Source organism: Hirundo rustica, chromosome 1, assembly GCF_015227805.2.
Source record: "Hirundo rustica isolate bHirRus1 chromosome 1, bHirRus1.pri.v3, whole genome shotgun sequence".
In the NCBI taxonomy this organism is placed as follows: Eukaryota; Metazoa; Chordata; class Aves; order Passeriformes; family Hirundinidae; genus Hirundo; species Hirundo rustica.
In genome coordinates this window covers 85323991-85339120 of record NC_053450.1, presented here as the reverse complement: position 1 = coordinate 85339120, position 15130 = coordinate 85323991, and the positions used below count along the sequence as shown (strand labels likewise).

The following is a 15130-nucleotide window of genomic DNA, read 5'->3' as shown; positions in this document are numbered from 1 at the left end:
ATATATATATATATACACACACACACTTATATATATATTTGACCATAAAAAGTGCAAAAGTTCACTCACTGTGTTAGTTTTATCCCACTCCCGATTAATGCTGAACATTTTAACGATTATGTTCTCTGAGGCTGTTAGAGATCTACACATGCAGGCTGTGTATTTTTTTCAGAGGTGCTCCAGCATAGAGCTTGTCTTGTTTTCTGCCAACATAGATGCTATAAAATCATGCTTGATTCAGTTTACTCCTTTCCTCCTCTCCCTTCTTCCCTTTTCCTCAGCCTTATCCTCCTCCATGTTCTTGGGTGGGCAGATTCATGGGGAGACTTGGTTTTTAGCATAGCCACCACCAGGCAGTTTGTTACTCTCCTGAAGCACATCTGGGCTTTATATCAGGCCTTTAATTAATCCTCAGTGAAAGCCAAGCTATGACATTTTGACTGGGCAGGCTCCAGTTTTGGACAGGTCTTGATTTATTGCGACTGAGTCTCAACCTACTTTGATTTATTTCAGCTTTGGGGAGGAGGGCAAGAACTGAACAGAAAAAGCACTGTTGGATGCAGAACATGTGATGCACGTAAAGGACCTCCAGAGTACTGTGGACCAAATGACAAACAGCTCAGACCATTTACAATGAAAATTAAATAAAATAAGCACAACTGATGAAAAAATTTTGGTGAAAGAAATCACTTAAAGCAACAACTACCACTATCAAAACGAGCAACAACAAATAATAAAAGACTTAGTGAACTAGGATCAAACGATTTGGCAGAACGTGCCAACGAAGGAAGCTCATGCCTTATCTCTAAGTAAACAATAAATCCCTGGTCACTCATTAGTGTTAATCATGCCTCTCATCTGTATTCAGCTAAATACAGAGAGGCAGGACCAATGCTTTCCTGATGAGTCTCCTCCAAAGAAAAGGATGTTCTGCTATTGTCTGCCAGCTCTCCTTGGGTGGATGTCCTTTTGCAGGTCCCCCTCTGAAACTGCACCGTGCACGACACAAAACGTGCCAGGTCTTCTGGACAGCGGGAACAAAGGCAGCCAGAGCCAAACTGTTCATCTAAATAAAGCAACAAACATCACAGTAATAGGAGCCACTGAATAACAAATCCAATCTGCTCAAGGTATAAATCTTTCTTGTTTCTGTGGGTAAGCCTGCTCTCTTAGGCCCTTTTCTTGTTCTGTTTTAATTCAAATTCTGTTGAACAGACAACTTGGCAATTTTTTTTTTAATGTTATTGTAGCTACTTCCAATTAATTCCTGCTCTGTGTACATTTCAAAGGAATTCAGTATCCTGAAAATTCTAATGGAAACAAGTAATTCTATTGTTTTCCTTTAAGTATTTTTGTTAAAAATTGAAATACCCTTATGTATCCCTCTCTTGTACTTTCTTCTCTCCAACTGAAATTCAGACTTTCTTGTTGTGTTTTTTCTCCTCTAACTACAGGGATTTATGGCTCTACCAAAAGAGAAGAAAAAAAGAAGCTCTAGAAACTGAAAAGCAAAAAAAAAAAATTAGTGTAAAAACCCCTGGTACTTTATATTTGCAGACACATATCAGGCTTTGGTGCCCAACAAAGATCTAGCAGAAAAGGTTGTTTTTGTGAAAGACTGGGCACCAGCTGCTATTAAAATTTCAGTAACACTTCAGATACTACCTCAACAGTCCCCACACACAGCCTTGGAGGATAAATCTTTTTTTGCACTCCTGTTATTCCCTGTAACACAAGACAGAAGGAGCAGCAATGCATGCATGCACATGCAGGCTTATTTCAAGGCATCTGTGCTTTCATAAAGCAGAAAAGGACACAAATTTGGTCGGAAAATATATGTATCATCTTTAAAAAGATTACAACAAAGGGACTGAAGACATTAATGAAAAGGCATCTATGTGTTAATTTTTAGGTTTCAGGGTGAAATCTGGATGAAAGTTCTGCTGTACATGGTTGATCTGATGCCTGTGTAAGTTAAGGCCACCGTCCAGCTGTGTGCTTTGCCACCATGCAGAGAAGCAGTAGGATTCAAGGTTTAAGATCACTTGGGTCTTCTGCTAATTAGAAACAACTTCAGGGGTCAATCTAATCTGCATCACTAGTGACTAGTTTTATCATCTGTAGAAAGTTTATTTTAGCATCAGTAGCCTGACAGGCCTATTTGTGCAGGGAGGTTACATAGGAACCTGCATTTGCTGCTTTCTTCCCTAACCAAGTGGGCAGGCTGAGCTGGCTCTGTGTGTCCAATACAAAATTTCTATTTCTCCAGAAATGCAGAACATTCACAAGGCAGTAAATGGGATCCTGCCCCTTTTAGTTTCAAGAGTAGAAGCCTACTTATTTTTAAGTACAATGCTTGAGTCAAACTTATCTACTGAGCACATCCTTCCCTCATCTCTGTTCACTCTGTAAGAAAACAAATCATCAACATGTAATGCATAGGCTTGCTACTTTCTTTGCGTGTCTTCTGACCCACACAGGCTAAAGAATTTCAGGCTCCTTTCATTGGCAGAATCAAGCACAGTGGCAGCTTGTGGCTCACGTTGGCCCAAGAGCAGGTGCTGAGAGAACAACATTCCCCTAAAAACTGGGTTTTCATCCTGTGTTGCTCTCACATTCCCCCCCCGTCCCAACATGAGGATGCAGTGTTATTTTCATCAGCTGTGGTACCCTTGAATAGAAATTTGCTTTTTTTTCTGCAAGACACTGCTAATTTAGCTGGGGAGTTGGTTCTGGGTGAGAGTTCAGATCTTAGTTTTCATCCTGAGCACCACCAGTTTGTGCTTGCTTAAAGGCGGTTTTATTTTCCAGCTTTTATCATAATGAAATAGAAAACTGTGTGTGATTTTTCCTTCTAAGAGAGTGTAGTAAGACTGTAAGCTCCAGCAGTACTTTCTAAAACCAACACAGACAGAGTTTGCAGCGACAAGTTGGACTGTTTCACTTAAAGAGACTTTATATGAACCATTTTACATTTACTTTTAGAGTACACTAAAGTCAAGAGAAAAAGAGTCAGTTCCCTTGGCTTAATTTATTCATGTGAGGTTTGGGAACAAATTGTGTAATGAAATTGCATGCTGATGATAGGCAATTAGTTGTGCTGATTTGTAGCAGTCTGATCATTTAAACACTGTGTAGTAAATGTTTCAAGTTGAGGAAAAAATCCAAATTCTGAAATCATTATCTTAAAAATGTCTTGGACCATCATTCTTAAAATGATGATTAATTTACTTTTCGTTTAGGTGAACTTTTTACTCAAACTTCTTTATAAAAGTTATACTTTTACACTTGTTTGGTTTTACAACTGCTTTTCTTTAGATGTGACCTTAGGAACACCAGCAACAAAAAGGACTTCTTTAAGGAAAGTCTAATTTACTTAATTACAAGGAGTGGGCAGTTATGCACCAATTGCATTATTCTGTCAAACTTGAGACTGAAAACTGGCACTGGGCAGGCCAGGTGAAAACTCCTTATTATGCTTCCTGGTTTTATTGGTAATGTGTTAAATGGCATTTTAATGTCTCCTGAGGTCACTTTTAGAGCCAAATTTTGGCTGTCCTATCACAGGTGTACTGTGTAACTCTGGGCAGGCACAGAGCCTCTTTCTCTTCTGCTGGCCTGCCTGTGCACAAACAGTGAATGAAGTCCCCCCAAAGCCAATAATCATATTAATATTAGAAGATTTCACTCCAAACCAGTTCCTGCAGTTGGTTTTCAGCAATGTTGCTCCTCAGGTTTTCCAAGGGGGAAATGAGGGAACACACAGCCCTACTGTCCCCTCTTGGGGCTTGAGCATTTCACACATGTCCTTACCCTTTACGGCTACCTGGATAAATAATACATTTTCTAAAATAGCGCACATATATTTTTAAGATGCCATTAAAATGCCATACATAATGTTAAAGTGTTACATTAAGTGTGCTCAGACCATAAGAACTTGCACAAACCACCAGCAACACCAGTTCTAAAGTGCTGCTGTGTGTTCTTAAAATACTTTAAAAAGAAAGGAAAGGAAAAGGTTCTCAAGGGGGATCCTTTCCCTCTCAGAAAGAAAGCTCCTCAGTGCTGCACCTTGGCATTCCCAGAAAACCTAACACAGCAGAGCCCTGCTCTGTGGCAGGCTCCTCCTTGCAACCCAGTATCGCTTCTGCTACCAGTACTATCAGTTCAGAAAGACACATCCCAGCAGTGCATACTGTGGATAGGGCATGTTGGTCACAAGGTGTGACCCATGGGCTGAAATAAAACATCAAATTAACATAAACATGGAACATGCACATATCAGAGTGTGGGGGAAGACCATTCTATCACATGCCTCCTCATACCTTTCCAATATTCCAAGATCTGCTTGTAATCTGGCAGATGAATGGTTTTAAACCTGCAGTGTTTTTAGTATGTATCTACCTTGGATATCAGTAATAATACTGGCAGTAAAATGAAAAGGCTATACAAAATATTTTTCCCTTGTCAATTATTTCCCCTTTAAAATGAGCATGATATATTAAAAACTTTATGCTTGTTGAATTTAAAACACCTCAGACGAAGAAAGAAATTCCCACCAGACGTGGAAAAAAAATGTTGGTCTGGAAATAAATGCAGCCTAATAAATTAATAGGAAGGGGGAAATGTGCCTGCGATGCATAAGAAATATACTGCATTAGCAACACAGAGCATTACTTTTTCTTGTAAAATAAAGCACAGTGCAGCAAGATCATATGATTTGTACCAACTTTTCATTATGTCAAAAGCAACATGTGTGCCTTGTGTTAGACCATTAGGGTTGTTGTGATAAACTGTTGCTGCACAGAGTAACATCACACTTGATAGAAGTTAAGGCAGAAGTAGGATTTCATGTTCTACTACTGCAATTTACTGTGTCTCAAAGAAATCTGTAAAGTGCACGTGTAAGAAGGAAAACCACTTAATATTAAAAAAAAAAAAAAAAAAAAAAATCCAACCCATTTCCAGATCAAGAAACAACTTGCACTAAAAAATACCACCTTCTAAAATGTATAGGGTTTGTTATTAGGAGCAAAGCCGAAGAGTAAGCAAAGGTTCTTGGACTTCATTCAATTCTACAAAAAAATCCCAGTAAATCCTTGCAGAGAGGCAACATTTCATACGAATAGTTACGGATCCCCTAATTTTCTTCTTAAAATTCAATACCAGAGATCCTTTTAATCCCACTGCCGAACAGAAAACTTGGAAGTAGATATGTGGGCCTACTCACTTCAGAAGCACCACTGAAATCCTTATTCCACTAGAAGCAATGGAGTAGCTGCCAAGGCCACTCACACCTGGAGCTGAGCTGTGGATCCGCGGGATGTGCAAGGAAGGACAACAGCTTGGCTCCCTTGCTCCCATCAGCCTCAATCCTCCTTCAGTGCAGGAAGAGCTGGAAAGGTTTGAAGGAACCACCGTGCCAGGGCCCTACTTTTACTCTTTTCTCCTCTTTGATGACTGCAGGCAAATCCATCCCAGTCATACTGCCGAGCTGACTGGGAAGAGGGCACAAGAAAACACCAGTGTCGCTCACTTACCTTGCAAATGCAACATTCGTCACTCCTGAGGAAACACACAATGCTCCCACTGAGGAAATCATGTCGATTTTGAAAGGAAGAGAGAAAGAAATCAAGCACAAGACAGCAATAAGCTTTTCTTCATGTCCTTAACCTGATAACCAAGTAAGCCATCTCCAGGGAAAGCTTAAAATTGTCCAAAGAAGGCCAACTGGAAAGTTCAGCTGCTCTATCTTTGGATCATTAATGTTGGTTGTTAGGTCAAGGCTTCATCCAAAAACACCTACAGCTAAAATTCAAGTATTTCTGCTATAACTAAAAGTGGCATATTAAGTACACCCTGTGGGTTTGGGGAATGTTTCCTATTTAAAAAAAAAACAAAAAACAAAAAACAAACAAACAAGAAAAAAAAACCCAACCCCAAACAAACAACAACAAAAAAAACCAAAACAACAACAACAAAAAACCCACCACCACCAAAAAAAACCCACCAAAAAAAGTGTGGGTTTTTTCCAATCTTCTTAATAATGCACAGAATATCAACAGCTAGTGTACAATAAGAGTGAGCCCTGGTACTTTAATTTATCTGAAACATTTCTTCCTTCAGTGAAATGACCTGAAGTTGGAGGACTAAAAACTTTGGTTCTGGGAATGCATTGCTTATGATGTTTTACTGGCCTGATTTCAAATGAAAACAATTATTGTATAGTGAGGATGTTACCACACAGACATAACAACACCATTAACTATTTTTGACTTCTAGTGTAAATTGAACCATTATAGGGTTTTAAAAATGTTGTCATTAAATTTTAATGATCTGTTTGAAGGGATTTTTCCCCTTATTAAAATTCAAACCAACTATGCAATAGAGTTTTCTCAAAATGTGGTATGCTATTCTAAGCTTCAAATAAATCTATAAATCATAGATTAGTTAATAAAGAGAAACTATCTGGGTTATTACAGGTGGGGCTGGTAGCAGTATCTGTTATTAATGTTGCCTAACAATTACCAATAAAATGTGCTGTTTCCCATTCTTTAAAATGTTGCCAAATAGCAACTGACTGAGAAAAAAAATCCGAGTTCAAATGTGGGCACACCTGGTTGGCTGCTTTTCTTCCTTCCCACCTCCCCACTCATGATAGGAAAAAGAGCAAAGAAAGGAAAAAAAAAATGTCAATTGAAGTGATTCAGCTAATTAAAAAATACATTTCATTTGTATTAAACTTCAATATTTTTTCCCATGAACTAGGGGTTTTCTTGTTGTAGAGTATCTGAAATTTTGCATGCAGAAGCCTAGAGAATGTTTATGAGAACATTCCCTTCACATTTGCCCTAAACTTGCCCAATTCATAAACTTTAGGCGGACTACAATGGAAAAAAAGGTAAAGTTCTGGTTTAAAAGCACCAAGGAGAGACTTGTGACACCTTTGCTGTTAAATTTTGTGAAGATTGAGTCTATGGTGAACACCTTCCATCCCGTGATGGGCGTGGTGGCTTCCCTCCAGGCATGGCTGCAGTCTGGTGCATTCACTCCTAGGTCCAGGAAATCCCATCTCCCTCATGAGATCCATCTCTTTCCCACAGTCTCATCTGGAGTTATCCTTGGTTAAAATCACCACAAGTCTGACTGGAAGGTGGAACAGACCTTTTGCTTTTTTAAAGGCTGTCTTGTTTTCCCCCTGGTGCTGTATTGCCACCACCATCTTGCCCAGCAGCATGCACTGAGGTGGACGGCAATGATGGTGCGTTATCTGCATTAAGTAGTCTCTCTGCTGACATCCATGTGCTTTCTACAGACCTTAGAACACGTGAAAGGATAGCTCCTAAATATGGACCCTGTCGTAATTTTGTCTGGGTTTTCCCACGTTGACAGTCGGAGCTGAAAACTAAAATCATAGGAACACGGCACACATTTACAGTTATTTATGCAAAGTGCCCTAATTTGCTATTCTCAAGAAGAACAGGCTGCAAAAGCAGAATTTGTCAGGAGGTCTCTTGTAATTGTGTTATTTGATGGAAGAGATACTTCATTCAAGCCACAATGGCAAAATAGGTCAGTGTTGGAAATATGACAACAATACATAATTTATCAATTTGGAAACCTTATACTTGAAAGAAGCCTTAGTCTAACCTTTCCATCACTCCAATTGAATTTTAAGACCACCACTGTAACAAGACCACTTAGAAAACCACCGGGGTGGCCTTGATAATAGTACACATATCATTGCTGAGGCACAGGAAACTAAACCAGATGGTTTTGCTGAGGAAAGCACTTTTTTTCTGGCTTTCTAAAGCCTAAAAACACTAGTAGGTCAAACATGAAAGTGCTGAAAAAGAAAGTTAAAGGAAAATCTCTGTAAATAAGAAAAAATATTTATTTACATATGTGTTTCCCTCACGAAAATATGACTGCAAGAAAATAAAAAGGGGAAAATGATGCTACAGTTCTGAAATAGATCAGGATAGTTTTCTGTCCAATTTACAGTTAGACTTACAGTCCACCACTGCTGGAAATCAATGCCATATGATATGTATTAGACAGAACACCTACATATTGTAATTAAGAATTTTTCTTGCCTCATTTTTATGCTTTAACTATTGGGACTATTCATGTCTATTGCAACTACTTACTTTCTTGTACAATCTCTTATTATCAATCATCTCCAACTTGAAGAAAAAACAGCATAAAAATGAACCTCTCAAACAACATGGAATTGAAAGTAATTTCCACCCAAGTCATTCATGAACAGAAACATACATTCACAAGTACACACAAATAAAGGGTGTTCAGATTTTCTCATTTCTGCTGTAGTTATTTAGAATCATATAATTTTCAGACTTCAGCACTTCAAAAACCCCAAAGGACTTGGTTTGGGTTTGTTTTTCTTTATTGTAGACATCATCCACATGAGTAAAATTAAGATGATCATGTGTTGCTGTGCTGAGAATTGCAACTATTTCAATAGTCAAGAAGTCTAATCTAAATTACATGCACCGAAAGAAGTACATTATACGGTCTTTAAGCATGCAGTCTTATTTACCAAAATGTAAGCCTTTATTTAGCATTAAAAAAGAAAATTTTACTATCATGGTTTTTCTGAAACATGTTCTCTCTTCATAAGGGAAGCTTTGTCCATATTTTCAAAATCTGAAAGAAGATGTTTGAGAATTATACCTACATTTTGCTGGTACGATCATCTCTATCATGTTCTAATGGAAAGAAAACATAATTACTTAAATTTCAACTTCTTCTCTGCTCATATGGGAGAATGGAGAAGAAATGTACACTGAGGAGAACTTCATTATATACTTATAATTTGTGTCAGTTTGTTTTGGCACTGCACAGATACAGCCTTGGGGAAAATGTTTGGTCTTCAGTCCCACTCTGAAGTTTGTAACTAAAACCAGAGAAATAAAAGAATGGTTTCTGAAACCAGAAGTCAAGTTGGGCCACAGGTGCCCTGTAGAGCTGAGGGAGCCTGATGGAGCCTACCTGGACAGCAATACAGAGAGAGAAATTACATCAGTGTGTCACAGAATTGTATTTTGATTCTGTATGAGAGACCAGTGACACCATCCACCACTTCATATTGAGACAAGCTCTTTTTGTAGGGTTGGAATATTTCAGTTGAGGTGCAACATGTACAAGTAATTAACTAAAATAATGATGGCATGAATTGATCTTGGAAATCCACTTATCTGTGTCTTTTGCCTATAGACTCAATCAGAGGGAAGACAATCATTACTTCTGGGATCTGGATTCTTCTCCAGCACTCTTTTGTGCTATGAAGAAATGCCTGTATTGCAGTGTCAGTGCCTGTGGATCACTTCTGGGTGAACTTTCACATCTTTGATTTGAAACCAATTGAAACTGTGATGTGATCACTTATGCTGGCTGCATTGTATCTTGAGAACTGGGTCATTATTTGGGTGGATAATTTAACATATTACTGAGGTCAAATGTTAATTCCTTGATCCTGGACACCTATCTCCACAAGTCCTAAATATTTACATGAGGAAATCAAAAAGTATTCTGCAGTTGGGAAGAGCATACTTCTTGTGGGAAGATGTTGCTATCTCAAAAACATCTCAGCATGAGACTTAGTTCTACATTCAAGAAATCTAAACTACTAGAAAGAATCAAGGATGGAATGCTCAGTGTCTCAAATACACATACCTCTAGAAAAGGTATTTTTTCAAGAAGTACCTGTCAAGAGTTTTATCAATGTTCGGTAGTTGTTTCAAAGGAGCATAGTCTATCAAGCTTTTCTCCTAAAGGTTCTTACAAGTCCTGATGCTCCCACAATTACTTCACCTACATGGATGCAGTTTAGTGCATAATCACCTCAACTAGAGCAGATCCAATTTAATTTGGAGATCAGTTTGGCTTAGTAGAGACATTAGTTATGCCACCTCAGACAAGCTGATGGAAAGAAAAAGTTCTGTGTATTTGGAAGCACACAAAATACACTTTACCTGGATGATGATACACTCATACTGAAAAAAGCCCATCGCTGAGGGTTTAAAATTATTTCTTCACTTTTGTTACAAGATATTGACTTTAAACATAAAAACTAAGCAGGAAGAAAGGAAAAACATTTTTCACTTCAGTCCATACAAAGGGTAATCTGCATTTAGAAACATGCCATAAATTCATGAGCCAATCTCAGAACTATATGAGGTATTGATAGTTACACAGATACAACTGACTTTCCTGTTAAAACCAGCAATCTTTAACAAAACAAGACTCTCAGAAACAAGAATTCAGCTAGGATAGTGTAAGGATTACTCAGAAAAAACTTCAAGTATTAGCAGACTAAGGTAAAATGTATCTCAAAAGACAACACATCTTTAATGCAACAAGAAAATAACAAAACAAGTAGAAATGCCTTGGCCAATACTCTTGCTGGCTGGCTCCTTTTCTTGTGCACAAGTGTAAAGTAAAATTCTAAATAATTCTGTCTGGCAGGAGCTTTTATATTTAAACATACACACAAACATACAAGAAGGGATTTCCCACAACAGCAGTGGTAGCAGTTGTTTCCAAGGGTCAGTTTCTGCCTATTAGAATGGTAAGTAGAAAAATAATGAATAAAAGACCAGGTGATGCTGACTAGAGATTTAAACAAAGATTAGATTTCACTGTCTAAATTTCAACATGTGCAAAATGGCCTAAGACAATAAAAATGACTGTGTATTTTCTTGTGCATTTAATCACAGATTAACATATGAATCAGTACCAGTACCAGTTAAAATAAAGTAAGATGGAAAATTCCCTCTTCAAGCAGTTTCACAGTTTCTTAATATGCTTGGTTGGCCTGTACAATAACTTACTATATTACTTATTTATAAACAGTTCTCTTTTGCTTTGTTTTCTTTTACATTATTTAAATATAAATTAATGGAAGCCAATTCCCATACATTCTAAATATCAAATGCACCCTGATTTCACCATGAATATAGGCACATACCTAATTTTAAACTTTTGACTAGACATGTAATTAATTGAATTGGAGCCAATTATGACCCAATTATGAGTCCTCTGTAATTACTGCTTGACGTACTCCTGGATTTCTATTGAAGGCAAGAGAGAATATTTCTGATCTCTACGAATACCTAAAGAGTATTAAAACTGTCACCTTCAACTCATTCTTTTAGTTTCATAAGATCAAGATTGAGGGGCTTTTCCACAGCTTTCATCAGTGCAGTATTTCTGCTGTTTGCACAACACTGAGGTATGGGCAGTGCAATTGCAGAAGGCAACCTGAGCATCAGCAGGTGATAAAGAGGAAACTGAAGGAAAGGCAGAAAAAGCCTCAGCTGGGTAACAGAGACTGGTGTGTCTAGGTGGCCAAAAAGGCCAATGGTATTGCTGGCCTGTACCAGCAATAGAGTGGCCAGCAGGGTGATTCTTCCCCTGTAGTCAGCACTGTGCTCAGTACTCTTAGGGCTTGCTGTTGTGCTAATAATTGAAAATACCCAGCAGATAGTCTGCAACAAATAAAGGGTATGTTAGCCTCACAAAACACAATAGTACACAGAAGACTCATATGTCAATAGCAGTGATATATAGCTTTCCCTCTTTCCAACTCAGCACCATTGACCATCATCTCTTATACAATCTCATGAGACTTGTGCTGGACCACAGCAGAGTAAATAATGGAGAAAGGGAGAGCAGGAGGCAGCAACAATTTCTGCCAATATGTTAAAGAGTTACTAAATTTAGGTTAAAATTTATAATCCCACATGAAAAATCCCACATGTTTCTATTCTGTTCTCTTCAAACATTGAATGGAATCCTTTCTTCCCAGTGAGTTGGACTTCCCAGTTTTCATTCACCAGCACAATGCTGCTGTACCCTGTTCCTGCAGGTGGCAGTTCAAGTGCCAGGTCAAAATCCTAATCAAACACATTTTCCAACTATTCTTCACTGATATGAACCTATGTTTAAACCTCAAACTTCTGAATCATCTGGTACTAAAGCTACCTTCAACCCAAGCCTCGATGGGCACCTACACACTTCAGCACAGACACACGCTTCCACGCTTTACTGTATACAAAGGAGTTCGCCCAAAATCACAGTGGCAGTCAAATGAAATCATACAATCAAAGCCCAGGAGTCATGAATTCTGTTTGTGCTTTGTAACCACCAGACATTCTCAAATCCAATACACACAGGATACTCTCTTTCCATGAAGTCAATAGGAGTTTGCCCATCAGCTTTCATGAGATCAGGAATTGACCCATAATATTTCATAAAACAACAAAAAGGAATGTTTTTATGGTTTTATTATTATCCCTAATAAGGAAATAAGAAGAAAGAAAGAACAGTACATGGTCTAGTCCATATGCACATGTGTTACTGGTATTAATATCGATGGGATTTAAAGCTACATATGGAGAGGATAAGATATATCCCTATGTGTTCAGCCATATGCTTAAGGAAGCTCCCAAAATGCTTGTAAATATGATCATGCTTTCTAACATATTATGTATTTATTTAAACAATGTTAAATCTCTAAGCCCTACTTTCCAGTCCATTAAAGCCTCAAATAATGGTTTATTTCCAGTTTAAAGTTACCCTATCTTTTAGCCATTAGAAGGCTGCCTGTAACCACATTTCCACAATACTCAGGGAATTAGAGAATTGATAATAACTCTCCCATCATCCGAAAGGGTACCTCTCTGGGGTGAGAAATACTCAAGATGAACTATATTTTAGTGAGGAATTCTTTCCAGAAGATTTTGGGACAGGCCCAAGATGTGTAGCTGAAAGGCCTGGAATGTTACTTGCACAAAAAACCCCATGTGTTTGTGCCATAGACCTCAGACAACTACATTCCTTCTGGAGGCCAAAGGCCTTGAAAGCTAGTCATCCTTCTGGATAGACTTGATTTTTAAGGGTTGAAGAATATCCTCAATAAGGTGAGGGAGCTGGGCCTGTTCAGCCTCCAGAAGAGAGGGGACAAATGCCATCAATGTCCATCAATATCTGATGGGAGAGTCAAGAGGATGGATCCAGGCTCTTGGCGGTGCCAAGCAATAGGAAAAGAGGCAGAGAAGCAACTGACACACAGGAGATGCACCTGAATATGAGGAAGACCTTCTTTACTGTGCAGGTGACTGAGCACTGCAACAGATTGCCCAGAGAGATTGTTGAGTTGCCCTCACTGGAGATATACAAGAACTGGCTGGACACAGTTCTGTTCAATGATCTCTAGGATGATCCTGCCTGAGCAGGAAGGTTGGATCAGATGAGCCACTGTGGTGCCTTCCAACCTGACCCATCCTGTGATTCTGTGAACACAGGACAAGGGTCTAACCCAGAAGGCACAAGAGAGTTATTTAGGATTTCCCTTAAAGAAGAAGATTTCAGGATTCATCCCATGATTTATGACCTACTGCAATTTCTGTTGGAATGAGAGAGCTGAAGTCTTTATGAAATATCCAATGCCTGTTAACAAATCATATTAATTTTGTTCATGCAACTGATAATTTTATTTGACTTACCTTTTACTTCCTTTGAGACTTGGTGACTGATTTTATGATCACTCATGACCATAGTTTTATGCATTAAAAAGATGACTGGGATGGTTTACTCATTTAAGTGCTTCAACCAATGTTGTAGCCACAAACATAAAACCATAATCATGGAGGTACAGTCATTGCATTCATGGTGCCCTAAGCATCCCACATGCAAATGCAGCACAGAACCAAAGACAACTTCATTTAGAGCTGGCTGCTGAAAACCACCCTCTTCACTTGCTTGATGTAACCCTTTTGACACTAAGGCAACATGGCTATTTACCTTTTCTAATGTCACCCAGGACATCAGTTTATAGAGGTATTAAGATTCTGTTTTCTTGCTCTTTTTGATCGTAAAGTAGATTTGAGAGCTCAGCTTTTACTCTACCATTAAAGTCTCTTTATGATAAAAATCAGGCTTTTGCCTACTGAGATACTTCTTACTTTGTAATATAGAAAACCAAAACAAACAGTCGTCATCTTTTTAAACGACATCAATGAACGGTGAAGTCAAATCCGGTTTCCCAGCAAGGAATTATTAAAAGACAGAAATAGTCCAATGACCACAGGAAATCTTTAAGCACCAAAATGGGGACAAAAATCTCCTGGGGAAAAGACAATATTTCCTACGTGGTCATTCATGTCTCCTTGTAACACAATACAGGGGTATTGTTTGTTTGTCTGGTTAAGTAGATGGTAGAATAAAATTAGAAGCAAATCCCGACTACACAAACATTTCAAACACTAAATGCAGGCTTATGCGTTCCAGTACCTGCCATCACAACTATGTTGTGATGCTTCTTTATAATGTATAACCAAAGATGACTTTGATCATTATTAATATGGACCTAATTTTTGCCTTATTAAAAAAAGGTCACCAACCTCCAGCAGGATCTTTCACTTCAGGTCATACTGCATCTTGCTGAAATCTTAATATTGATCATAAAATTTGTCAAAAGAATAGAAGAAATACTCTAAAATAGTTCCACATCATAGTCAGACCCCTTCTCCCAGAATTCAGGCAAGGAATGTAAACCCAAAGATTTGTATTTCTGTTTGGGTCATGCCTGGGGTAGACTGCTGTGCTGCTAAATTCCCTAATCTGAAGTCAAGAGCAAGACAAAGTTAACAGACCTCAATAGGCAAAAAAAATTTCTTGAGATAGCCCTCTGTGGACCATAACCTGAAGTTACAGCAATATAAGCATTCTCCCCTCCGCAAAGATGATTCAGAAAAAAACCCACGGCTTACCTCGACGTAGTCTCTGGCATGGCCCCAGTCTCTCTTAGCATCCAGATTGCCCAGGCTGAAACAATCCAGCTGTCCAAGGTGAATCTTCGCTACTGATCGGCTAATCTTTCGAGTGACAAAGTTAGCCCCTGGAAGAGAAATAAAAGATAGTGTCAGCACAGTCACAGTGGCAGAGAGCCGGCCACAGGAGACACCTTGTACAGCTCAGCACATGGCACTTTCAGTCTTCACTCACTCCCCTTGCACCACCTAGACCCATGCCGTCTTTTATCATTTGAGCATGCTAAGAGGCCTCCAATGCAAGTGTCACATTAGTTGCACTTTCACAGCAAACA

General features: G+C 38.6%; 1 protein-coding gene and 1 long non-coding RNA gene across 7 annotated transcripts in view; one reads left to right on the top strand and one right to left on the bottom strand.

Moving 5' to 3' along the window:
- Positions 1-15130, bottom strand: part of GMDS (GDP-mannose 4,6-dehydratase) — a 411509-nt gene that overhangs the window by 212314 nt on the left and 184065 nt on the right. For all 6 annotated transcript variants that reach the window (XM_040075302.2, XM_040075329.2, XM_040075319.1 and 3 more), the window contains one exon: positions 14796-14923. In XM_040075302.2, coding sequence (XP_039931236.1) covers positions 14796-14923 — 128 coding nt within the window. The remainder of the gene's footprint in view (positions 1-14795; positions 14924-15130) is intronic.
- Positions 923-2197, top strand: LOC120757760 (uncharacterized). The gene is made up of 2 exons (XR_005702645.1): positions 923-1130; positions 1455-2197. It is a non-coding gene; the product is annotated as an uncharacterized LOC120757760 (long non-coding RNA).